This window comes from Annulohypoxylon maeteangense (genome assembly GCF_022496945.1).
Source record: "Annulohypoxylon maeteangense strain CBS 123835 unplaced genomic scaffold GGS22scaffold_3, whole genome shotgun sequence".
NCBI lineage: Eukaryota > Fungi > Ascomycota > Sordariomycetes > Xylariales > Hypoxylaceae > Annulohypoxylon > Annulohypoxylon maeteangense.
In genome coordinates, this window is record NW_025953250.1 from 135,788 (window position 1) to 162,338 (window position 26,551).

At 44.1% G+C, this 26,551-nt stretch overlaps 8 protein-coding genes across 8 annotated transcripts; 6 read left to right on the forward strand and 2 right to left on the reverse strand.

Annotated features, from left to right (window-relative positions):
• Positions 1–1,127: 1,127 nt before the first annotated feature.
• Positions 1,128–3,532, forward strand: GGS22DRAFT_154123 (uncharacterized protein). The gene has a single exon (XM_047959981.1). The coding sequence runs from the start codon at positions 1,375–1,377 to the stop codon at positions 3,289–3,291; it is 1,917 nt and encodes a 638-aa protein (XP_047821561.1). The 5' UTR covers positions 1,128–1,374; the 3' UTR covers positions 3,292–3,532.
• A 1,216-nt stretch (positions 3,533–4,748) lies between these two features.
• GGS22DRAFT_88474 (uncharacterized protein) lies at positions 4,749–9,028 on the forward strand. Its single transcript, XM_047968334.1, has 2 exons — positions 4,749–8,208; positions 8,298–9,028. The coding sequence occupies exons 1-2, from the start codon at positions 4,879–4,881 to the stop codon at positions 8,820–8,822; spliced, it is 3,855 nt and encodes a 1,284-aa protein (XP_047821562.1). The 5' UTR covers positions 4,749–4,878; the 3' UTR covers positions 8,823–9,028.
• A 486-nt stretch (positions 9,029–9,514) lies between these two features.
• Positions 9,515–11,589, forward strand: GGS22DRAFT_197704 (uncharacterized protein; the record flags this gene model as incomplete). The annotated part of the gene is made up of 4 exons (XM_047966022.1): positions 9,515–9,705; positions 9,763–9,864; positions 9,939–10,339; positions 10,472–11,589. 4 exons carry the CDS (start codon positions 9,515–9,517, stop codon positions 11,578–11,580), a joined length of 1,803 nt encoding a protein of 600 aa, XP_047821563.1. The 3' UTR covers positions 11,581–11,589.
• Positions 11,590–11,957: 368 nt separating this feature from the next.
• GGS22DRAFT_154129 (uncharacterized protein) lies at positions 11,958–12,857 on the forward strand. Its single transcript, XM_047959982.1, has one exon. The coding sequence runs from the start codon at positions 12,210–12,212 to the stop codon at positions 12,525–12,527; it is 318 nt and encodes a 105-aa protein (XP_047821564.1). The 5' UTR covers positions 11,958–12,209; the 3' UTR covers positions 12,528–12,857.
• A 1,128-nt stretch (positions 12,858–13,985) lies between these two features.
• GGS22DRAFT_154131 (uncharacterized protein) lies at positions 13,986–15,706 on the forward strand. The gene is made up of 5 exons (XM_047959983.1): positions 13,986–14,415; positions 14,505–14,732; positions 14,809–14,860; positions 14,953–15,136; positions 15,280–15,706. Exons 2-5 carry the CDS (start codon positions 14,573–14,575, stop codon positions 15,478–15,480), a joined length of 597 nt encoding a protein of 198 aa, XP_047821565.1. The 5' UTR covers positions 13,986–14,415; positions 14,505–14,572; the 3' UTR covers positions 15,481–15,706.
• GGS22DRAFT_154132 (HET-domain-containing protein) lies at positions 15,641–18,165 on the reverse strand. Its single transcript, XM_047959984.1, has 3 exons — positions 17,994–18,165; positions 17,674–17,946; positions 15,641–17,618 (listed from the first exon to the last, which is right to left on the reverse strand). Exons 1-3 carry the CDS (start codon positions 18,127–18,129, stop codon positions 15,937–15,939), a joined length of 2,091 nt encoding a protein of 696 aa, XP_047821566.1. The 5' UTR covers positions 18,130–18,165; the 3' UTR covers positions 15,641–15,936.
• A 3,159-nt stretch (positions 18,166–21,324) lies between these two features.
• GGS22DRAFT_88532 (uncharacterized protein) lies at positions 21,325–24,635 on the forward strand. The gene is made up of 4 exons (XM_047968336.1): positions 21,325–21,901; positions 22,034–22,913; positions 23,006–23,254; positions 23,314–24,635. Exons 1-4 carry the CDS (start codon positions 21,678–21,680, stop codon positions 24,271–24,273), a joined length of 2,313 nt encoding a protein of 770 aa, XP_047821567.1. The 5' UTR covers positions 21,325–21,677; the 3' UTR covers positions 24,274–24,635.
• On the reverse strand, positions 24,628–26,339 carry GGS22DRAFT_88538 (uncharacterized protein). Its single transcript, XM_047968337.1, has one exon. The coding sequence runs from the start codon at positions 26,186–26,188 to the stop codon at positions 24,998–25,000; it is 1,191 nt and encodes a 396-aa protein (XP_047821568.1). The 5' UTR covers positions 26,189–26,339; the 3' UTR covers positions 24,628–24,997.
• Positions 26,340–26,551: the final 212 nt, after the last annotated feature.

Sequence of the window (26,551 nt, forward strand, 5' to 3'; positions counted from 1 at the left end):
TGTATCCGGACAGGTGCCTACAGAGTGACATAATACTCGAATATCCATTAATGATGATAGCCGCAGCTTGGACTATCGAAAGAATACTGGGAATATTTCAGGTTTATGATAACTTAATGATAAGTAATATAGTAAAATTTCAAGGCAATTTCAAAGGATTCGAACTTCAAAAGAACAATAAATCTTACTGCATACTGCGTAGGTACCTAGTAGGTAGATACCTAAGTAGATCGACCATCAACCTTACTAGGTATTGTCCAATCATAAAAAGGTACATGTAAGTACCTTGCTTACGGAAGTGACGGACTTCCATAGCAACAACCGTGCAGATTCGTACAAAAGACAACCTCCACCATTCCCACCAATGAAAGCTTCATATTCTTAATCCACTCTTCCTAATATTTCCAACTTTGCCAACTTTTTTCAGTTCTTCAAGTCGGACGAGCACAACCACAAGACCCCCTAGAATCTGTCAAATTGATCACAACGTAGCAGCCGTGGACTGACATGGCGGCATGGCTCGCTACTTAGGTAGTTATTAGCAGCTAGTTAATTACGGCGCGGTTCGGCTCGGGTATCATCCACATATCCACACTTAACATATTTGACCGGGTTGAATTGACCAGGCAGCCAGGCAGCCAGGTTCCCAAGTCTCTATGTATACAAACACGCCACAGCAGACGGTGCAGTGCGCCCAATATGCTCCAATTGACCAGCTGAATCTTACTTGGACGCTAGGGCAATGGTTGCTTGGAGGTTTCGATATTGGAAGTCTCGATATACGTTTCGATATACACCTCTAGGATCGTGTTAGAAGATCACAGAACAAAGTGCGCATCGTTTCTTCCTGCGAAATCATTCATTTTTAGCATTGGCTAAGAAATAACGTCTCTCTAGCTGAAGCTTGCCACAGTTGAAGCTTCTAATAGGTTCGGAGGAATATGACCGGTTACCTAGGCGAACTTATTAACACGAAGCCGGCAGGTGAGCTTAACCCCTGTCAATCTATACATGCGGCATACCTAGTACCTACATAGATGAGATACTAAGATCGCGATTGGGTGTCGATCACGTTAGAGCTCCCCTCCTTGCTCACTATGACGCAAGCGGACGGCGTCTGGGATGGAGTAAGATGTAAGATGAAGTACCTGTTGTAACCGGCTACATGGCAACATGGTAAGTACCTAGCGGGTCGGTTACTAGGTAAACATTCAATGTTCTACGCATAGTATGTAGTTGGGATTCACCTTTAGAGTTTCATGCTATCATTCCTCCACTTCGCATACTCCTTATCCCCATTTGTCCCCATAGAAACTAACCTCGTACGTGAATATCCTCGTGGCTTTTACGCTGCTGCTAAGCTCGTGTTAGTGAATGATTTCTCTCACATGGCCTACATTTTCCGGATTTGACCTCTTCTACCATATTATCCTAGCAATATACCTTGCTATATTCTTTTTCCTTCATGCCAATCACATTCGATCTCTTATCCTAACCATGGCCGACATGATGAATCCACAGACACCGCCAAGGAAGTTATTCAAGCCTTCCAGCAAAACTAAAACGCCAACCCCCGTGAAAAGACAAAGACCAATCACTCCCGCGGCCTCGAGTACTCAGTCCCACGAGGTCCTCACCCCCACCGAGACTATTAGTCGGAGCACAGACAGACCTGGCGCCTTGGAGACAGAGGACCCCATCGACGGTTCAACCGAAGAGGGTAGTGCTTCGGACCAAACGATCAGCCCAGCTAAAAGCATTGCTGGAAAACCTCGAGAGTTTCTTAGCTCCTCAACCGACGATCTGCCCGAACCTTCCAATCCCACAGATGCCCTCAATTCACCAATAGACATTGCGAAATACTTTTCTGAACAAGGGAACTCCGAAATGAGTGCTTTCGTATCAGCGTTATCTGGCAAGACTTCGAGTGACGGTGCGATTGACCCTGCTAAGGGAGCATTGCATGGCTCTAATAAGATGATGAGCCACGTCACCAGCGAGTTACCGAATAACGTACCTAGCCCAACTAAGGAATTACCAAGAGACGACACACTAATAATTCCGCCCAAAAGCCGGACGCGGGAAACTCTCGAGGAGCCAAAGACATCGGATCTTGTGAATCTTACCGAGGCATCTACCGAAGTAGATATACCTGAAACGGCGAATTCGAGTCAAGGCTTCAATGAGAAAATGGCAAATATTTCAACCCCTACAGACGCTTCGAAGAAAGCAGAGGGGAATACGAACGACGCCAAAGCCCAAATGTCAGGCACTACGCCAATCAATGTGATTGGCGAACCTGATATATCTAGCATCTCGAAGGAGGCACATATTGGAGTACAAGGCAGTGAAATGAAGCGGAACGGTGGTGCTCGAAACATTGGAGAGAGCATCGACCAGAAAGCGAATACTAGAGATTTAGAAATGATGAATGATGGGACCCAGATCGTGGACAACATGGGTAATCCTGCACACATTGAACGAAGGATTGAAATACCTCTCACTCGCCCTGAAAAGGTAGTGAACAGTCCCCCTCAACCGACAACGCCCGATATGAAGAATATCGCATCTGGTCTGTATGACCCTAACGAACTTCCTGGGACGCAAGGTCTACCAAGCACCGATAGTCTGCCCGGGCTCCCTGACGAGCTACAAGATCCACCGGAAGAAGTATTGGATCCTTCGGTCCATTCTCCGTCCTCCAATGTCTCACCTATTCCGAAGATCCCAAAGATTACACCAATCGGCGTGGAACCACCCCCCGACTTACGCCGTCTCGCATATGGTCTTGGCGGTAATGTTATCGACGACGTTGGCAATATCATAGATGCGTCGGAGACAGTGCTTGGTCATGTTACAGGCGACCTACCTGCTATGGTAGGCAGGAAAGTCGCAGATAACGGCGAGGTATATGGAGATGGCGGCGAGCTCATAGGATATGTCTCAGAAAATTTTATCAGCCCACCTCCTCCTACGGACATACCTGAAAAGGTGCTAGGAGGGTTGAAAGTGGATCACGAGGGCAACATTCTCGATAATAACGGCAACATAATCGGCCGCTTTAATGAGAAGGCTGGAGAGAACGACGACTTAGCACCATTCATAAAGCCATCCAAAATGGGTGAATCTGAACCTGATGATGAGCCTCAAGAAGAGAAGAAACCGAAGGTTAACGCTCACACAGGTGGGAGCCCTTCTGATATCTTCTTAGATGTCAAGTCTACAACAGACGGTATCCAACTAACCATTCGCATCCCGACAACATTTGGGAAAAGGCCGCAAGATCCGTGAATATTTATTTGTTTACTGCCTACCTAGCTGCTTAGGCATACATAGTAATCTGGGTTGGAAAATGCATAAGGTGGAGCGATTTTGGCGGAATATGATACCTTGGTCCTTGGATCTTTTTCATTTGACAGCGTCCGCGACTGCATCGTGTATGAGTAGGTAATAATTGAATTTGCCCAATTACCTTGCATACACATCAATAGGTACCTAGGTATCTACCTACTACATATTAGGATGAATGCCATACGCTGTATTCAGTTTGGGTATACAATCTGGAACCTGAGAATTGGCTCTACAATGTTGCCCAGGCAGCCAGGTGAATCTAATCTTCCACCCATACCAAATATTGAATGCTGCAAGGTGCCTACCTGGGTACCTAGGTAGGTAAGTACATAAATAGGTACGCTGATATGTAGGTATAGTACTTTGAAATACAAATTAGTCGAAAAGAAGGCGCCCTTGCCATCCACCATGCCGTTTATGACGTTAATCTGATGTTTACCCATGTCAAGTGTGGCTTGCTGGATTGCGAGGAAAACCGGTTAAGATGAAGAAATCCGCGTACGCACAAAAGTGGGTGGCGCACATTATTACGCTAACCAACCCTGGCTATTAGTCACAACCCGTAACACGCTACGGGACGGCTTGGACGGTCTGGACGGCATTAAGATGGCAGGGGTGGTTGCTGGTCAGGCAGGGTAGCATAGGGCTGGTGTAGGTGGTCGTGCTATCCTTGTAGTTGAAGTGGCGTTCGATTTAATTTAACCTAACCCATACAACCAATCATCGGCCATTCTTCATGGTACGAGCCAGGAGATGTGGCTTGAATGACGACTAAGACCTACAACGCCAAGCTTTTCTCAACCTCCCTTTTCCATGTCGCGTGTGGAATTGCCACGGTCTGCACGGTCAAAGGTGCAAAGACCGCTCCAAACCATCAACAAAACTTCCGACATCTAGCTCACTTAGCCTGTTAGCTCAAGATCGAGATTCCGAACGGCGCCCCCTAGGGTGGCTGATAATCTATAACCACAGTTCTAAGAAGGAATCCTGTTTTCTATGCCACTCTTTGGTAACGCTCAACGAATGACAGCTCAGCTCCTTAAACCCCCTATGCTGGGAAGTTGGCTTGTACTACTTGTAGTAGTCGTTCAAGCCTATCATCTGGTTAATGCGAAAAGACTAGCAAGCCACAAACTCAAGATTCATTACTTGCCCATCGCACATTATGGCTCGAGATTGCTCAAGATCGACAGAATACCGGCTTGGGCGGTAGCCTCATTCGTGGCTCGGCCTTATCACGAAGTTTGTCTTAGGGCCCATGGCTAGGTATTCCCTACTCATGACGTTCACAGTCGTTTGTCGAAAGCAGACAGCCGCAGTCATGACGTCGAACGGAATGTAGGAAGGGTTAAGGGTTCGGACATCTCTACCAACCATTAAGAATGAGGTAGATGATTCCCTAAACCTGTGACGTAAGTTCTATCCTCAAAGACAAATAACTCTTGTTGTTTTCTCGTGATCATATCCTCATAAAAGATCCAATTCGTCGTTTCGTGTACCTATTGTGGATTTAGTGATCATCATTTTATGACTATTCCCCATAACTGTTATACCCAACCACAGCTACAACAGCAACGACAAGACCAACACAACTCCGAAGAAATAACTATTACGACACGACAAATCAGCCCAGACGAGGACCCAGTCACGATTATCCACCCAGATACCATGTCTAGGCTCGGAGAAGCAGTCGGCGGGCTGAGCAGTCCGCTTGGTAAAGCTACCGAAAATGTTCCCGGGGTAGGGAACGATAGTTACCCACAAGAAACCGCGTCGCAAGCATCGGTACCCCGTTCTATTCCGGATACATCCGAGGGAAATGAAGGCGAAGGCGAGATGGTCCCAGCAGCGGGACGCATCAACGACAAAGGAGAGGTAATTGATGATGATGGAACACCTATCGGCAAGGTGACTCAAGCCGACGTGAAGAATCTTGCCGGTTTGATTGTCACGCAGGAGGGTGACATACTTGACGAAGATGGAGGTGTGGTCGGCAAAGCCGTACCACTGGAGAACGTAGCGTCTGAATTTAACTACACGACAAAGTCCGGTAAGGACATCGCTACGCAAGGACAAGAAAGTAAGCAACTGCAGGGTGGCGGCGGAAGTAGATTCGGTGGTGCCCTCTCCGGAATCACAGGGACCGCCCATTCTGCCTTTGGTGGAATCACTGGAGGTCTCGGCCGGGCTACCAAAGGCGTTGCGGGGGCTACTGGTGATAAATCGAAAGGTATTACTGGCACCGCCGGCGAAGCGACCGGGACAAAGGGTGTTACGGGTGAACTTGGCGACACGTTTCCAAACGTCCTGGATACGGCCGGTGACACAGCCGCAGATGCAACGCCAGCCATTGGCGATGCTACACAAGGTATAACGGAAGCTGCTGAAGGAACTGCAAAGGACATTGACGTACGAGAGATATCTGATGTTGCTGATGATGCAGACATTGCTGAAAAGACAGCGCAAGGCGACGTTCCGGACGCACAAGAGCTTGAAGAGGGGGGAGCTCCGATTGTACTCAAGGACATGGACCCCGAACTCGGCTCTAAAATCGATGACCTCGCGAACGAAGGTCTTGTACCAATTGATATCCCATCGTTATCTCCGTCAGTTGCGAATAAAGTCGTAGCACTGTTTGAAGGACCGTTCACTATCGCAGACGGCGGCAAGATCACCGATAAACAGGGAAAGGTCATCGGCAAGTTGGCTAATGGCTCAGACATCCAAGACCTAGTGGGTAAGGATGTTAAGGAAATAGACACCCAAGGAAACCTACTAGCTGAGAGCGGTACCATTGTCGGTAAAGTTGATATTGCTCCCGAAGGCTCGATCGCTCAACGCATCAAGGAAGAGGTTCCCGAAGCCGCAGACCGCCTTAATGCTCTGGAGCTGCAAGCACAACAAGTTGCGCCGATCCAGATCCCTTCTTTTGCTCCATCAGTTGCCGATAAGGTTATCGCAATGTTTGAAGGTCCCTTCAATATCGCCGAGGATGGTCAGGTCACGGACCAGAAGGGCAAGATACTTGGCAGGCTTGCGGAAGGTCAGGAATACGAGCACTTAGTCGGTAAGGATATCAAAGGTATTGATGGCCAAGGAAACTTGCTTGGCGACAACGAAACTGTCCTTGGCAAGATTGACTTGGTGCCTGAAGGCACAATCGTCGAGCGCATAAAGGAGGAAGTGCCAGAAGCTGCGATGAGGCTCGATGCTCTCGAAGCCGCCAAGCACCAAGCAGAAGAACAGACTAGACTACCAGATATCTCCATTCTTGAGGGTAAGAAGATCAACAAGGCCGGTAACGTTGTCGATGATAACGGCAACCCTATCGGTAAAGTGAAGAGCGGTGATATTAAGAAGCTCATTGGAAAGGCTCCCGATATGAACGGAAAAGTTTGGGATAGCCAAGGAAATATCATTGGCGAAGTCGAAGTTCTGCCTGAGGCTGTTCAGAATGTGGCAGCGCCGTTTGAAGATTTTCCAGATGCTACCGTCGATAAATTTGGCAAAGTCATCTACGAAGGCCGCCAAGTTGGTGTAGTATCTGGTGATGATTTCCAAAAGTTAATCGGCAAGAAGGTTGACGCTGACGGTGATATCCTCGACAAGAACGGCAACGTCATTGGGCACGCTGAGCGTGCTGAGGCCGAGGAGCCCGTGGAGGCCGAGGAGGAGGAAGTTGATTACTCTATGCTCCGTGACAAGAAAGTCAACAAGCTAGGTAATGTCGTGGATGATAAAGGTCAGATTTGGGGCCACGTGGTGCAAGGTATTCTCAAGCATCTTGTTGGGAAAAGGGTCGGCGACCAGGGAGAAATATTCAATGACGCTGGCCAAGTCATCGGCAAAGCTGAACCTATCCCGGACAGCGAACGTGCAGAAGTGAAAGAGCCTGCGCCATTTGAAGACTATCCTGATGCAATTGTGGGCGATCAAGGAAAGATTATGTCTGCTGGGGAGCAAATCGGCATCCTAGTAGAGGGTGATCCTAAGAAACTAAAGGGGAAGCCTGTCGATGCCGATGGTGACATCCTCGACAAGACAGGGAACCAATTGGGCCATGCGGAGCGGTGGGAAGAGGAAGAACCCGAACCTGAGCCAGAAATCGATAACTCGGCTCTGGCTGGCAAACGTATCAACAAGGCTGGTAATGCCGTCGATTCGCACGGCGATATCTATGGCCGTGTAGTTGAGGGTGATCTTAGACGCCTTATCGGGAAGATGTGTGACAAGAATGGGTTCATACGCAACGAAGGAGGCGATATTATCGGAAAATGTGAGCTCATACCTGAAGCTGAGCGTGAAGGTATGAAAGAAGGCCCCTTCACCGAGCTCCCAGGCTGTACTGTCAACAGGGAAGGAAAGGTCGTGACGCCTGGCGGGGATGTTGTTGGACGACTCGTGTCTGGTGACCCGAAAATTCTATTTGGCCGTGCCGTCGATGATGATGGCGATATATGCGATAAAAATGGAAACGTTCTCGGCCACGCCGAACGTTGGGAAGAAGATCCAATCCCTAAGGACATTAATCCCATGTCAGGTCGTAAGGTTAACCGCGAAGGTAATGTTGTTGACGAAAATGGCGACCTCATGGGAAAGCTTACATCTGGTACCTTGAGCGAGTGCGCTGGCAAGAAGATCGACGATGATGGTGACGTTGTCGACGGCAAAGGAAACGTCATGGGACATTGTTCCCTACTCGAAGAGATACCTCAGACTCCCGAACCCGAGGAGACCGAAGAGGAGAAACAGGCCCGTCTGCAGCTTGAACAAGACAAGAAGATTGCTGGACAGATTTCATTTTGCATTGAGCAGTCTCTTGATAAGATCAAGCCGATTTGCAAGATGATTGTTGATGTAAGTCTATAATTATGTTACGATACGTTGTTACGGAAACCTCCTTTTCTCTTATCAGACCCACGTGCTAATTTGAACTCTTATTATAGAGGATCGACTCCGAGGAGCGCAAACCAGAAGACGAGCGTGACGAAGAAGAGCTTGTTAAGCAAGTCCGCCCCTTAATTGAAGAGGGCGGCAAGATCCTTACAGAGGCTAACGGCGTAATTCGCGGTCTCGACCCAGACGGCCGTATCTCAGCTAACGCAAAGCACAAGACTGCAGCACGCGAAGCAACACCTGAAGAATACCGTCTCGCAGATTTGCTGAAAGAACTTACTGGTACCGTAACCGAAACCATCGAGAATGCCAAGCGCAAACTCGAGAACCTACCACATGCCAAGAAAGGCATCAACCCACTCTGGGGTCTTCTATCCGAGCCTTTATTCCAGATTGTCGCAGCCGTCGGTCTGCTTCTAAGCGGTGTCTTGGGCCTTGTCGGCAAACTTCTTAATGGACTTGGCCTAGGAGGTTTGGTCAACAATTTATTAGGCGGTCTCGGTCTAACTAGAGTTCTAGATGGCCTTGGGCTAGGCCCGATTCTAGCTCCCATTACTGGGAGCAAAAAGAAATAATCTGATGCAATGCATGAGGAAGTATGGGCATTGACATGCTTGTAATGAATGGTTCTGTAATATTTTCGCTCACAATTTTATGTCTGGGATTTCAAAGGAACACCAGGAAAGCTTAGGGGCACATAAATAGGTGGTTTCAGCAGGTAAAAGTGATCATTATTCTATATAGGTATCTACTAGCTAGGAATAATAGGTAAATACATCACATCTTATCTCGCAATAGTCCATGATTTTTCATGAGCACGTTCTTCGTGATTGCGAGCACCAAAGGATTACCAACTATCGAGTGAAAGCAGTCTCACTCAGCAGGAGGCTTGCCCAAGGGGATTGTGGCGTTCTCATCCCTGTATTTTTTAAAAAGAAATTTGAACGAAATCAAGGATACAATAGAAAGGTTGAAGCGTTAGTGACGTTATAAATGACGCTGTGATGCAATATGGAGGGTGTGTGTGACATTGGCAGAGGAAGTTACTAGTTGGTATGCCCCTACAAAGAGTTGGCTAGCTCCAGTAGGTAGCTAACTACTAGGTACTAGGTAGATACCTAACTTAGGGGTCTTACTGCGCGCTCCCTTACCTACCTAAGTGGGTAGTGAACCATCTCAGCTTAACAACCTTAGAACTTACTATTATATACCTCCTTATTTATATTCCTACCTACTAGGCACCTATGAATTATCAATCACCGCAAGTATGCCTCGAACACTATTGCTTTGTTTCTTACATGGGTTTAAGGGGGACGATGACACATTTCGGACGTTCCCGAGTGACTTGCAGCAACGAGTAGCCACTAAACTCCCGGATCACAATGTCGAGTCGATAGTATATCCGAAATATGAGACGAGAGGAGAGCTAGCACCGTGTTGCTCGTCCTTCTTATCATGGTAAGCTTCAGCCAATATTTTTTTTAAAAAAAAGATTAACAACTAAGAATGCGGTAGGCTGAAGGAAAAGGTAATGAATATTCGGAAAGCTCAATCTGAAACCCCTTGGCCGCCCCATGATAGAGATGTAGGGGTTATCTTAGTTGCACATTCTATGGGGTAAGATAAATCTAGAATAAATGTATCAAACATTGGTACCTACCTTGGATATGAATTGCTAATGGTACTTTTAGGGGTTTTGTCGCTTCGGACACCCTTTTCCTTGTTCTAAATGAGCGGATCGCACACGGACAAGAAGGGTCACCAATTTTCCCTCTAATTCAGGGGATTCTAACCTTCGACACTCCGTTCAATGGCCTAGCGCGATCTATGTTTGTCTACGGTGCTTTCTCAAATTACCAGAAAGTAAGCACTGTATTTAACGTAATGACGGCCCTCTCAGCAGCACCGTCAGCTCTCGGAAAGTCCGCCTTTAAGAAGACAGCGACGCGTGTCTCGTCCACCAAGCCATCCAATCCAGCATGGAAAGGCTGGCAACTCATTGCCGTGCGCACCGGTACGGTCGGTGCCATTGCAGCTGGGGGCGTTGCTGCTTATGTGCACCGCCAGAAGATTATGGATGGGATGCGCAGCAGTACGTAAAATCCAGAGGTCCTTTTTCCCATTTCTAGTATTATTTCTGCCCCCTTGGAATTAAATACTTCCGGGATATGCATTAAATGACCCCTCCCCATAAACAACCAATTGCTGACTTCTTTTATTATAGTGCGAAACCTCAACAAAGATTCGGTTAAGGAGGGATATCAACAGAGTATGGATACGCTCAGCCAGGGACTTGCATATATCAACCGTGGCAACGTAGGAAAGTCATTTGAATACCTTTCTGACCATTTTACCTTTGTCGGTACACTTATGAAGCAGCAAGAACTAGCTCGGAGACTCGAACGTATAGCTGCACTTCAGGGAATTGGCATCCATGATTTCTTCACATCGCTAGGGGAGAATGGAATGTGGAGTGGAGGATACTTCGTACCCGAAAGGACATTTTGTGCCATACCAGTGAAAGATCATCAGGCACACCATATTTTCTCACGGCAAGTCATTAAGAAGACAGAGGACGAAGTCCAAGCACATATGAGCATGTTCATCAGAGATAAGAACCAACAGTACGACCAGATGACGGAGGAGGCTAGCAATCTCGTGATTCGTTGGTTCAACGACGACTCTGATATCGTGGACGATCCTAAGTTTGCTATGCCTACACCACCAGAGACTATTGAGCAGCCTGTCGCTACGATGGAGGATGGCCAGGAAGTTCCAAAGATAGACGGTATTGCAGAAGATACCGAATCAACGCTGAACGAAATCGAAGAGCAAGATGGTAGTGATTTTCCCGATGCATCTCCGCTGGACATTACTGCCGCCGCATCTGCCATCCCACTACCGGATAGCGATGAGGAAGCTCCCCAAGACAACGAAGCTAAACAAGCGAGAAAAGGCACATACATGCGATATCTCATGCAAGTGGCACAGCAGGCAGGAACCGGGGTTAAGTCTTATGTACCAACTAGAATGCCCGAGATGCCTCAAATCCCGTCGGGGTCTAGTCTCAAATCCTATCTCCCAACGCAAATGCCACAGATACCGAGCATACCGAACCCATCTGTCAGCGTTTTCAGTAAAAGAAAGGAACCAGCGGCTTCTGAAAAAGATAACATGATGGGGGTGTCAGAGCCCGAGGTTACGATAGAATCTACCAGTGAAAGGAAGAGGGCAGATAGTGGCGTACACCTTACTTCAGAACCAACCGGGTCTACTGAGCTTCGTCGCGATCCTACTACGATGGATCAATCTACCATATCCACAGCAAAATAAGGGGTAGGGGACAAGACGCCAAAACCTATACATGTGCTTGAGGATGTCCCGAGTTGGGCGTATACCTAGTACATGATGAAGTCTGATGCAGCGGTATACGAATTTAAAGCGCGTCACGACGAGGAGAGAGTTGCCGCTAGACTTGGATCATGGGTGCAAGAGAAGGATACACTTAGAAAGCAGCCGATTGTTGTTTACCCGTCCGCAGTAGTTCCGTCTCTTGATGATGCTGTACTTGACTAGCGCTGGACAGCACACACTTACGATAAAGCTTCAACTTTCAGTAAGTTTTATACGGACCACGTGTGCGGGCTTTAGTAGGCATGATCAGGTATACCATAGTATGTAATATGTTGGGATCATTCATATTATTTGTCGTGTATGTGACCTCATAGCCAACCGCCAAAACAGCACGAATACGTCATGACCCCATCACGCACGAACTTTCTAATGAGCAACAGCACAGCAATTTAAGGGAGTAGGACTAAGCCAACAACACCTTTTTGCCTTCAATCGATGTAATTGATAACTCGCCTCTCAGAATTACCAGTTAAGACTTTCGCGGTATTCCACTAGAACACAATCTCGGAGAATAATCTCTCAACTCAAGCATCTCAAATCAGCACATCATGACCGAGAACAGCGGAAAGCAATCTAAAGAACAAGGAGGTAGTGGTCTCATCGGTAGCGTCGTCAGCGGCGTCGACAGCATCCTGACAGGTGGCGACAAAGCCAAGGGTCAAGGCGGGCTTGTCGGCGGTCTTAACAGCGCCGTCGGTAAGACAACCGAAGGTGTCGGAAATGCCTTAAACCAGACAACTGAAGGACTCGGGAATACCGCCGGGTCCGCGACGGAGGGCGTTGGAAATGTCGGCAAGGGAGTTACGGGCACGCTGGACAATACCGTTAAAGGCGTCGCCGGCTCGGGGCAGGAGCAGCGGAAGTGAGGGGTTTACCCGGTTGAACGATCGGATGGAAGGTGCAACACGGAGGGGGCGATCACCGTGATTGCCAAGTTGGGTGAATACAGGCACGGATATTACTTTGGAGAGGTTTCTATGATGGATTTACGATAGTGCTATAGTGCTGCTATTAGGAGGTAGGTAAGTACCTATGAAAGTCGTGGTGGAGGAATATGTATCTACCTAGGTACTTACCTACCCCTACGATTGATTACCAATGTTGGGGTTTATATGTCATTGAATCATTTGCATCTCAATATCAGGATGGATAAGGTGAACGGGACAGTGAATATTTACGTAGGTACACGATCTGACCAGTTACAAACCAGGTACATATCATGTACATTCCTCTATTATTTTTTCGGGATAGGCCTAGGCATGAAGTCGCATTTCGGGTTAAATTCCTAGGTAGAGATAATAACATTTTTTTTGCGCAAGCGCTAATTTGTGAGCTTCATTCGCGTTGTTAGGGGGGCACCTAGGCAGCTAGGTACTAAGTAGAGTTCTGATGCTATTTGTTGACCGCAGATCTTTTAAGGCTCTACTAATCTGGTCCAGCACCACCTTTATCGCATCCAAATCTAACCTTGGAACCTCAGGCTTGAAGATATGTAGGTATATTGAGGTTAATTGAAGCTGGATGAACCATCTCCTTGCTTTAGATCTTTACTTTTTCTCATTAGATCGATGACAAATATTGACCAATCTAAGTCAATATCTGCTTTGGCTTCCTAATGAGTCATGCCCCAGGATTAAAAATGATCTACTAAATGTCGGCTTTAAACGCTCCTAATTCAACCGTCTTTTTCCGGCACTACATACTATCTACCTAGGTACCTAGTTACAATGCAGAGGCACAGCAGAGCCCATCTAGCCGACAATCGCCCCAAGGTTGCCCTAGCAAGCTTTCATACAGCTCGGCGCCCGCTTTGTTGAGATTCTATTAAACCATAGAGATAGTTGTGTAGTCAATTTCCACAACGAACAAAACCTGAAAAGAAAAGATCGATTGGACAGGTGGGAAATTACCCTAGGGTCAACAAAGGACCATACTAAATCATGATGTCGCTCGAGCCTTCGACGTCAGGTGCCCGTCTTAGGCTTAACCGGAACACATTCCTAGCAATGCTACAGTGGGAAAGACGTATGAATGGCTGGGGCTAAAGAGTTAATTAACGACTCATGTCGTACATTGTAGGTAACATCGTAAGTCTGATGTTCTTAGCCCCCTCGGCGATCAGCCACGATGTCCCACTATCTGGAGGGTATTCTTGTACAAGCAATCGGTATTCTCACGATAATATAAGAACTGCAAATTATGAAAAGAGTTTGAGTAACTCATCTAGGTCTATACTCGAAGGATGAAGAAGTGGGGAGGGGGAGAAGAAGGATTCAGTCTAGGCTACTATGAAATATGCAGAATAGTGGATATCTGCTCATCGCCCCGGATTTTTACCCCAGGTTTTGAAGCTGTAAAACGCTATACCGATTCGAGTAAGTATGATGTTGCAGCTCGCCAACGGAGCTCAGCGAACCATAGCTCGAGAGTCACGCGATGAGCACACCATCCGTGTCTCGTCAACACCTTACTGTATCCCACCCCGCCCAATCATTACGAAATCTAGCAGCATGGAGCTGCATCAGCTGGTCGCCGATCCATAATGGCTCCTCGTACATTACGGAACATCAGAGAAAGCCAGGGGCCCCTCTCTTCTCCCGAAGCCCCTTTTTCCCTCCCCTTCAAATTGCCCTCACTTCCCCTCTTCCTGCTTTCCTTTCTTGTTTCTCCTCTTCTGTCCTACAGACATTGGTTTTCTCAACAGTTCCTGTACCTGCGTTCATCATCATCATTGTCTTTCCTGGCTAGTTTAAGGTAGCTCTTCCTTGGCCTTCTCTTAGACCTAATCATCTGTGTAAATTTTTTTTTCAAGTGCGATACTAACAACTCCCGGTTTGATGTAGCTAGGTCACAATAAGCTCCAATTCGATATATATAACTACATTTATATCACCTAATCCATCAATTCATTATGGCGGAACCTCAACCTCTCACCAGAGTAGACTCGGCCGTCCAAGGTCTCGAGATTACGTCTCCAACATCCCCGACAAAGGAATCTCCGACGAAGGAGAAGATCTCCCATCGGAGAACCAGCTCAAGTGCAGCTGGGGTTTCTAGTATGAAAGACATGTGTGAGTATTGATATTCATAGATGGCCTATTCAACCGGATAGGTCGGATCACCATTGAAAGCTAATTCCAACTAAAGGGGACACGAGGACGAAACTCCAAATAGCACCGGAAACGCAGCGGACTGGATGGTAAGGCTGGTTTTCTTCCATTGTTTCCGGCGTAGCGGCACTTATACGTCACTCATACCCCGCATTTACTAACAAATGTGGCACTTGTGTAGGAAAATAAACACATCTTCTCATACAGTCGAGGAGAAAGATATTCTAAAGAAACCATTAGTAATGCCAATGGTGAGAGCGATTGACTTAGTAACGGACCTGGGTTCCGTAATAACGGCGAGAAATCGCCAAGGCGTCACCATCAAGGATGCGTTAGACGCCATCCATAAAGCTAATAAGAAGAGGGTAAGTCAATTTTTTTCTTTTCTAAGATAATTCCTTTTCGTTGAGTCTCTAGGCATCGTAAGGCTCTATGGAAATCATGGGATGAATATCCACCTTATCTCGGTATTGTCGTACATCTAGCTGACTGGAATTTGTCGATGCAGGCCGATGATGAACTTGATAAACCATACTTAGAAGGCTTCGAGTGGACCCCTGTACACACTGAATACAACGAGGAGGATCCTAAATCGTTGAAAGAGATGGAGGAGGAGTGGCAACGGCTCCTAATACATCTATCATCGACGCCCGGCGTATCCAACTTCGGTGGCAACAAGAAGAAGAAGAACAAGGCGGCAGCCGAGTAGAGCCCCTTTCCGCTTGTTCATCCACTTCTCATCCAATACTTCCTTGGACACTTGTGCCCTGTCTGTGTTAGGTCGACTCAACCGTAGGGCGTTTTGGATATATTGCGATAGATAGTTTGGATACCATCGAGGCGTATCTCGGTTAGGACTGGATTCCTAAATCTTGTATAATGTAGTCATTGTATGACAACTATAACGGTAGACAATCTATTATTGTTGATCATCAGTTTGTTTCATCCAGTGCATATACCTGTCTACTTCATTTGCCGAGAATTTCCAATACTCCTATCATTATCGCATTATACTTCCTTTTAGATCACGGTAAACGACTCCCTCTCCAGTAGACATGTCCGTCAACTCCAGACCCGGCTTTAAGATTACTGGGTAGGTATAGATTACCGTGGTACATTGCAATGTATAGATGCCTACCTAGTAATAAACCATGACATATAATATTCAAACAATTCCTATGCTTATTGTTTGACAAGCATCCAACACGGGGTTGTACCGGTCTAAGTCTTGATCTTGTATATCATCCGCATCGACATCGATTTGAGCATGTCCGACTCGGCGGTATAATGTTTGGGAGTCGTCAATGGGTCTAAGCGCTAAACCGCCGGTAACGACTCTCGAAAGTGAAGGGTAAGGGTGGGTCCAAAATAGTAAAATAAATACTTCATCGTATTGATCTTGTAGGTCGTCAAAGAGGATACGAGTTGGACTTAAGGAAGCATTGATGGGTAGACATGTATCGAGGTTGTGAAGGCTACTGATCTTGTGAACATTGAGTAGCGGGTTAGGTGGCTTTTCTGGTCTAAGTCCCTTCACAACGCATAAAGGTCCCTTGAGCACTATCTTGTACCCATCGATATTAGTTATGGCACTGTCATCCAATGGGAGCGGTTCGGTGCCAAGGACTTCAACAAGGGGACAACTTGAATTTATTCCACCGGGAGGGAGATCGAGAGGCCCATCAACCGATGCCCAGGACCACGAAGGCGCGCGATACGGCGAAGGCCGTTTATTTAGTCCTTTGACCTTCCATAATAGACTATCAGGCATCGTTAATTTCCACATACCTGTGAGGTATGTTCCATAACTAGGGTCTAGGTCTCTCAATATAGCTCCCATGTCATTTGCTAGCCCGGACAAGGCAATCAGCTTGTCACTTGAGTAGGTGAGATTGCAAGTAGAGTACGCCTGAACCGCTGCCGACCATTCTAGGAGTAGATTAGCAAGAAGACCTCGATCCTCTCTTAGACCAGAATTTGAAGCATCGATGAGCCGTTTCCATGCAAATCTTGCAGATTTTGAACTCATCGCATCAAGGCCTGTTGTGCTCCGGGTTATATAAGTGAGCAATGGTCCAGCCGGGACAGTCTCACAACAATTAGTTGTGCAACATTCCCAGAAAACTTGCTGGGTGCCGAAATAAAGATTTCTAGCCGAGAGCATCCGTTCCTGCAACACCCAGGCCCTTGTTATAAGCGTCTCCCTATGAAAATCTCTAGTCCACGTTTCGGTCTCATCGGAAAATCTGTAATGGGACGGAAGATCTTGATCGGGACTAATATTAATAATCGTAGGTTTAACCAGCACTGGATCGCGATCAAAGAAACATCCACCCTCGTCATTTGTGGCACCAAGCGCGGCGATGTTAAGAAACCCATTCCTGTAAACAGTCTGCATAGTTGCTGATTCATCCCGCCAATCTTCTTCGGAGTCCTGTATAATACAGAGGCGGTCAATCCATATATAGCGAATGTGCAGTCGGTCGGCAATTTCGAAGGCGTGGCGGAATGTCTTTGGGAGACTATTGACAAGTTTTCCAACAGACAAGGAAGACATAGTTGACGCCACAAGCTGCAGCTTTTCTTCACCGGACTCTGGGCCCCAGCAGTGACTTAGCGTTACGTAGCGTTCACCTGGATCAAATTCTCCCCGTTGAACAAGTCGGAAAGTCTTATCGGACCCTGTATCCACCAGCTCCAAGAGACGGGTAGGCGAAAAAACTGTGAGTGCCTGGTTTCGGCATAGACTATGTGATACTAGGCATCTGTCAAGCCAAGACTGGACCAAACTCCATGTCTTGTCGTCCGAGGTAGAAGGCGATATCATGGAGTTGAGGTGGTCGTTCTCTTGCTCAACTGTTATTCCGGAGCTCGTACATTTCTGGAGAACTCGAACTCTTACCATCATGCGCGACTAGCTCGTGCGATATCTCTTCAATCATATCACCCACGTAGACAAGCATTGTGGGATTGTCAAATTCGGGCGGAGACAGGCCGATGCAGAATACAGAATAGTACCCAACTTCCGCGAAAGTCGTATTCACATCATCACGGTCATTAGCCACTCCAAATTCTTTGCATGCGGTGCAATGCTGTTCCTTGGACCTTGCTAAGGAGTCGTAGTCGATGTGATGACCGAAGACATATCGTTCTGGCTCTTTTAATTTGCTCGAGCCTGATAACTATTAGCTGGAGGGATTAATATCTTAGGAAGGTGCTCACTCAAGGCTTCTTCAAGCTCGTCATCATTAAATCGGAATTGCAGTATTTCAGGGAAATCCTCGAGCAGCCCGATCCTTTTACTCTTACTGGGATCCCAGATACCTTCAAGACCAATGCGACAAACGTCGCACAGCATATCTTAGATATCTTAGATCTTTTCTAGGTAGTAACATACCTTTACCTTGATCCATAAATAAGGGACCGGACATGTCGCTCATTAATAAATACTGTTGTCGTAGTAGGCTCCCTTGAGGATTTTGTGGCCATCTCGGTGTAAGTAAGAGGGGGGGATAGGTAGTCTGTTGGTGCAAGAATAACATCGTGTTTTGAGAGAGAAAAAAGCCAATTTGTCTGGTTTGTTGGTTTGTTGGTTGGGCTGATCTGGTCCGCATATTAATGCGCCGATGCATCTGCAAGGGTATTGGAGCCCGTAACTACAGCGTGCTTGCTAAGGCCTAATGTCTTCCAGGTTCTCGGATACGCTATTCTGCGGCAGCTGCCATAAGCCCTATATTCTTGGACCCTATCGCATCGATTCTCGTACGATTTTATATCCAACAGATATTAATTCAGCCCGGCTATCGTTCCTCGGAGCACGCAAGAGATATTGCACTTGCTATAATGGCTAGGTGCCTAGTTATCAAAATAGTCGCCGTCTTCTGGCTTGGTTTGTAGTACCTAAGTAGGTAGTTTGTGAGTCTGTCAGAAGACTCGACTACATTTCGCCTCTAGATCTCCAATCAATACCTACTTAGTCATTACAGACTTACTAAGGGGAAATACTAATTAATAGGCTCTCAAGTCTCGTAATTTAAACGTACACAGATCAATGATCGATCTAATTTTATCTATACCTCTAATGGGTACCTTTCTATTGCTAAAAGAAAAGTGTATTTATACCTAGGTAAGCTTTGGATCATCCCCGTTCGAATTAACTAGTAGCTCACCTTCAGGGCCGATATTGATGTGTTGGCTTATGAGCACTGGCTTTTACGTGTCTTTTGAAGCGCTAATACACCAAAAGCCCCACGATAGTATGCTAAGTACCGTAGTGGGAACATCCCATTTATGAGAATAATTCTAAATAGCTTTAAAGTGTTACATGCATAGGAATGATTTAATTAGAAGAAATGATTCTACAATTAATATAACGATTTTACGATTGATATAATGATTTTATAGTTAATTTAATGATTTTATAATTAATTTAATGATTTTAATTATTACATGCATAAAAATGATTTAATTAAAAATAATAATTTATAATTAATAAAATAATTTTATTATTTAAATTTTATAATTTAATTTAAAAGTTATATAAAATTTATTATAATTATATTAAGTTTAATTTTTCGATTTTTCGATTTAATTTAATTTTTTAATTTAATTTAATTTTATAATTTAATTTAATTATATATTAATATATTATTTTATTAATTAATTATTTAATAAATAAATTTATAAATTAAAACGTATTTTAATAAATTAAAAAATTAAAAAATTAATATATTAATATATAAAATTAATTAATTAAAAAATATATTAAATTAAAACGTGGTAATTTTATATTATAAAAATATAAGTTATAAATTATGAAATTTTTAAATACGTTTTCGTAAATTTTAAAAGTAAAACATTATTATAATAAATTATTAATTATAAATAAATATAAATGTAAAAAACGTATATAATAATATAAATGTTAAAAAAAGTGGTGAAGTTTAAAGTGAGAAATTTTAACGAATTTTTATAAAAAGTTTATTAAAGAATGATTAATTAACATAATAACGTAAAGTTCATGTTAAAAAAATAAAACATTATATTACGATTTAATATTCGTAAATAAATAAAAACGTATATATTTTAATTAAATAATTCGAAAATTATTAAATAAATAAATAAATTAATAAATTAAATAATTATAAAATTAATACGTATTTATTTTAATTAAATAATTTAAAAATTATTTATTTAATTAATTATTAAATAAATAAATAAATTAATAAATTAAATAATTATAAAATTAATACATACGTATTTATTTAAATAAATTTATTAATTACGCGATTAATATTTTAATATATTTATTATTTAAATTAATAAATTTAAAAGTTAAAAAATTAATATAATATATATATACTTAAATTAATATAACGTAATAACTTAATTAAATATTTTATAAAATTAAATAATTAAAAAATAAAAAAATAAAAAAATAAAAAAATAAAAAAATTAATAAAAGAAAATAAATAAATAAATAAATAAAAAATACGAAATAAAAAAAAAATAATAAAAACGATAAATATTTTATTAAATATTAAAAATAATAAAAATATCGTTAAAATAAAAGTAAAAAAATTAAATACGAAATTTTACGTAAATTAAATTAATCGAATAAATTAAATTAATTAAATTAATTAAATTAATTAATTAAATTAATTAAATTAATTAAATAAATCGAATAAATCGAATAAATTAAATAAATTAAATAAATTAAATATATTAAATACGTATTTATTAAAGTAAATAAATAATTAAATTAATTAAATTAATCGAATTAATCGAATTAATCGAATTAATTAAATTAATCGAATTAATCGAATTAATTAAATTAATCGAATAAATCGTATACGTATTTTATAAAATAAAAAAATTAAATATATTAAATATATTAAATATATTAAATATATTAAATAAATTAAAATTTAAAAAATAATTTTTAAATATAAAATTTTTAAAAAAAAATAAAGTTATTTAAAACTTTAAAAAATATAAAAAAATATAAAAAAATAAAATAATTATTTATAATTAATTCGATTATAATTTAAGGAATAATTTTTAATAATATTAAAAAAATAATTATTATTAATAAATTCGATTATAATTTAAGGAATAATTTTAATAATATTCGAAAAAATAATTATTATTAATAAAATAATTAAAAAGAAAAAAATAATTTCGAAAATATTTTAAAAAAAATAAAACTATTCGCATATATTTTATAACTTTAAAATAATTCTTAAACATAATCGATTTTCTCGATGTACCTTGCCATTAAATTTGTATGGGAAGGTACTTAAGATTAGTGGAAATATTCTGGTAAAAAGAATAATTATCTTATAAGAATAATTGTAAAGATATCCCTTTTGCCGCTACGGTAGGTACCTACCTAGTAGGCAACTAAGTAGCCGAGGTAGGTAAATATTAGGTAGGTAAGGTATGTAATGACCGCAAACTTCCTTGGAAGAAACTTGGAAGTTTCCAGAGACTCGATTCTATATTATTATACTAGGAGTTAAGAAGATGGAAATCCTGGTGAAGAGTGGCATAACATGAAATACCTTTGTTTTCGACACCTAACTATTACCCACATGACTCGTGAGGTTGCTTTGTGAAGGACATTTTAGGTCTAGTGAGACCTAGTAATACGCATTTTATAACATATCTGGCAACGCTTCGACCCCGTAACAAGAAAGTATCTGCATTGTTAATGCCACATTTGGAACTAGAAGATCCGATCCTTCTCATTCGTAGTGGGGCAGTTCTCTTGTCGCGATCCTACTCCATTCAGCTCGCCTTCGCCCTTCTTGCTTCAATATCTTCAATACTCGTACAGAATGCTAGCGACGACGTGCACCATCTCCACCATCAGTAGATATACGGGTCATTCGAAGGAATGGGATTATGGAATTCTTCGAGAACCAAGTCGGCGAGGTGCGATACTTGACTACACTGGCTGAAACCCCTGCTTCCGCGCCGCCTGTATCTCCTGCCTCTCAGCAACATAATAGCAGCAGTAGTATAGCGACAGCTCCCGGTGCCAAAAGAAAGAACAGCGCAGAAGAGTCGCCAAGCTCGAAAGGACCTCAGCAAAGAAGTAAGAGGAATAGGTATATATCCATAGCTTGGTGAGTCTTTTCGCATATGCATCCATACCCTCCCTCTTCGAATACACGCGACGTAGCGACGTAGCGACGCAAGACGCGATTTGACTTGGCTCGAATTACGCGATGTTGACCGACTCTACGCCCCCTCTCTAGCAACGAGTGCAAGCGACGCAAAATAAAATGCAATGGCGAGACTCCATGCCAGCGATGCGGAAACCTCAACCTCCAATGCCTCTACGCGCCCAATTGCTGCTCTAGTTCGTTTAAGGACTCGGACGAGTTTAAATATATGACTAGCAAGGTCAATCAGCTGCAGGAACAGGTCGATGCGTTATTCGCAAACATGAACGCTTTGAGGTCGGAAGCCTTGCGCCTAGCTCCTATTCAAGACCGACCGCCCACCTTACCATCTACGTCGAGTACTCCGTCCTCCTCTTCTATACCTTCCATCACGCCCATACACAGGCCGGCTGAATTAGTTCAGTCTCGTCAGCCTGGCTTCCGCGGGCCCACAAGTACCAGATTCAACCTGGATGTCGCGAAGAATACCTTACATAAGATGGGTTATAGCAATCCGCCCGATGGCAGCGAGCCAGACGGTTATAGCCAAGAAAGTCCCGCACCGTCCCCGAATATGACGACTCAACTAACCACGACTCCTAACGTCCTTACCCGCGATCCGCTATGGGAATTCGACAAAGATGACTTAGTGCGCTTATGCCGTGTTCACGACGAAGAGATTGGTATCATGTACCCGGTAGTTAAGATGGATTCGGTTATTCGCCATGCAAAAACTCTGTCTTCGTGGATGGAGGCAGCTAGAAAGAACTTCATGTTATATGGAGAAGAAAGCAACCTTAAGGATCGGAATACGGTTTTGCTTAAGCTCATCATTTGTTGCGCATTGCAAATTGAGGAGCACGGGAACAGCGAGAAGGCGCAAAGGCTCTTTCTCAGCGTCCGGCCGACGACCGACAGGATGTTGATGTCCGACCCAAGTGACGTGAAAAATATGCCAATACTAGCTCTTGTGGTACGTCCTACATTTTCATTCACGACGTGCCTTTCTCGTATGCCCGGTCGCGAGGCGGCCTAATAGTTACCAAAGCTAATATACTTACCTAGGCGGGCTATTACTTTCTCGCCAATGACGAAATTCTAGCCTGGCGGACTATGGGTCAAGTAACACGCCTTTGTTTCGAGCTTGGGCTTCATCGACTCGACGCGATCCAACGAATAGATAACGAGGAGGAACGTAATAACGCGATCAACACATTTTGGGCGGCTTACGTATTGGATCGAAGGTGGGCGTTCGGTACAGGTTTGCCATTTACTGTCCCAGACGAAGAAATCGATCCTCAATTGCCCTATCCCGTAAGTAATTCATCCCATAGGACGTCAGAGGAGCTGCTGGTGCTAATTTCAGCCCGAAGGATTCACATCCTTATCTGGTCGCTATGATTACCTACTCAAAACTGAGCGCGAGAGTATGGCGACTGGTACGGAATTTTGAGCCTAACACGCCATTAGAGCTTCGGCCAAATGAAATCGAGGATCTCGACCGGCAAATAAAACAATGGTACAGCGAAGTGCCCCAAGAAACTCAGCTTGAGCTAGCCGATTGGGAGGCATTACCAATATATCTAAACCCTCCAGTTAATTCGCAGAAGGATTATGATATACAGAGACTACAGATCTGGACATACTTACGTTTCAACCAAATTCGGACTTGGCTATATACCCCTATTCTGCATACTCACAGTAGCATCATGGAAAACATGCAATTTGCCGAGCGTGCTGTCAAGCTTGCTAAAAACACGATTTGCTACCTCACTCACCTAAACAACACGACCAACATCTACCGGAAGATCCAGGTCTTCTACCATCAATTTTTATTAGCCGCCATCGCGGTGCTCTTCCTCGCATCTTGCCATGCTCCGGTCAACTTTAGTTCGACGTGTCGAAACGAATTCTACATGGCGCTTGAGTTGGTAAAGGACTTATCTTCCAGATCATGGGTCTCGCAACGCCTTTGGAGCACTATCAAGTCGCTTCGCGAGGTGGCACCTCGTCTCGGACTCGCGCAAGACCCCCACTCTTCGGCCGCGCTCACGATGGCCGGGCTGGCTACCGGCCAAATGGGGGTCACGCCTCTCCTCGCTTCCGGCTACGGGTTACAGCCCTCGCCCGTCTCGGGAGCGCCCCCTACCTTTGCCGGGGTCCAGAACGGGCACCAGATATCCAGCGAGATGTCCCGGATATTCGAGGGCTACATGGGCAAGAAGAGCAGCCCGGGGGACCCGCCGACGGCCGGTCCGCCGCCTGTTGATGACAGTACCGCGTTACCTTACAGTATTGGTAACGTATACCAGCACTTCAAAGATATGTTTTAACCCTGCGTTGGGCATTAGCTACCTAGGAGTTAACTAGGCGCATAATCCTTCATAGAGAATTGGGTGAGTGATGAGTTGATCAGGCCTAGACTTGTCTAATTTGGTGTATTGCTATCTAAGGGGGTATTCTATGACAATATTACACCTAGGTGGCAGATGTAAGCAACCAGTTGTATATATAAACTGTTTAGTATAGTACGTATGGTACCCAACCATGATCATCGTGTATAAACATCAAACTTGGTTAATTCCACACATGAAGTTGCTCTTTTACCTAGGTAATAAGTAGGTAGGTATTTTTCAGGGTTGTTGGGCTATTGCTGAAGAGGACTAAACAGCGCTATTATTATGAGGAACTTAGCGGTAAAATACAGTGTTTGCATTGTACAGTGTAACCGCTACTAATCGCACCCAAGCCATTTTGCACCTACCTAAGGTTGATTTTTTAAGGTATTACGCGACCTACCTAGGTAGGTACCTAGGTAATTTAGAACTGGCATCTAATTGACATAACTTAGGTAGATGGCGGAAGTAAAGTCGGTGCTGGAACCACCGTTCGAGTGACACGATGCAGCGTACTTCGATATACCTGATGCAACCAACTCTTATTTCGTCCTTTGTACGCAAGATCCGATTCTCAAGACTTCAGGCAACCCTCTTCCCCCTCAGTTACCTAGATAAGCCCTATTATGTCGGCGATTATTCATGAACGGTGTCCTTATCGCTACCTAGTTTTCCAAGGTTCGCATTCGATTTCAACGTTTTCGTTTCCTAATTGCATCTCGAATAGCTCTTCTTGTAAGTCATCGTCGATCACATAACCGGGACCTCCATCGCTTTCGCCTTCTTCGGAATTGGACAAGTCAGTCAGAGCCTCACGCAAGAGGATGTGGTTAGTGTCCCGCGCGTCGTTGTTAAGAGTATCCCACGACCACCACTCATCGGCAACCCCGGCTAGTTTCCCTTCTGAATTTTCACTTACGACGATAACATACACGCCGTAACTCATTTTTGCCCTTTGGGCCATCTTGCAGAAGTCAGAGTCGTCCGAGATAAGAATTAGAGTAAGGTTCGAATTCTTTGCGACTACTTTCCATCGTTCTATGAGTGCCTTGTCGGCCGCTTGAGGTTTTTTCTGCACCACCCGAACTAATACGCCGGCTCTCGTCAGGCTCTTAAAGACTTTATGCTTCGCCTCGGGATTTAGGATTTCGGCGTGAGCTTCTATACGCTTACGAAGATTTGAGCCCTTATCCTTGAGCCACTTCTCCCTTTTTTTACCCCCCAGTGAGGCTAGCCGGCCCTGTTTCACGCGGAGTTCCCGCTCGTGAAGTTGCTTATAATGTTTCTCTAGTTTGACTTGCGTGGCACACTTTCTCTGGCACACAGGACACCTATATGGCTCGGCAGGTTTGAATTGTCCTCGTGCTTCAGCAGTCATAAACAACTTCCGCTGTTTCCTGAGTTCTATTGCAGCAGGAGGTAGGCGTAAGTCGGCGCAATAATTTGCCATGGCCGAATACTCAATGATCTTACCCCGCCTAGAAGCTAAAGAGCGGATGGTGGTTGCGAGACCCTCGGGCAGAGCACTGGGGGTCTTATTGTCGAGATCCCACAGAATAGCTACAGTTTTCTTGTCAGTCTCCTCCATCGCACCGTCATCCGCTAGACTTGTTGGCTCTGCGTGGGAGTCTTCCGCCTTTCCCATCGAAGAATTATTCGTCGCGGCTACCTTTCCCGGAGACTGTGCCATGCTCGAAAATGCATATGTTTGCGGATTTAAACGTTGAGGGTGACTTAAAGGAGACCGAGCTAGGGATGTATAACCTGGTAGGTTCTTTCCGCGTCCATGTCCATGGTTACTGAAAGACCTTAGAAGTCGGGGGAGCAACAGACGTAGCGTATCAGTCGACATTTAAAAAATAAATAAATAGGCGTCTTGAGAAGAAAAATTTAAAGAATAATAGATTTGCGACGTCCTCTTGAATAAGGGATTACATCTTAGATCCCTACTAGGTAGGTAGAGTTAGAGTAGGTAATTATTGTCGATCATGTGAAGTTGATTCATATTAACATCGATCCCCAGTTTAAAAACTGTGTAGTATTAGCCCTGGGTAGGTACCTAGGTAGTTTTTCTCTCCAGTCCTTATCAAAACCTTGGAAATCTCCTAAATCTCCTATCGCAGTAACCCCGCTAAGACCGGCGCTAAAACCTTGTAAACTCCGTCAGATCCGGTAACCCCGATATTTCTATTATGAAATGATTTGATTGGGTGCA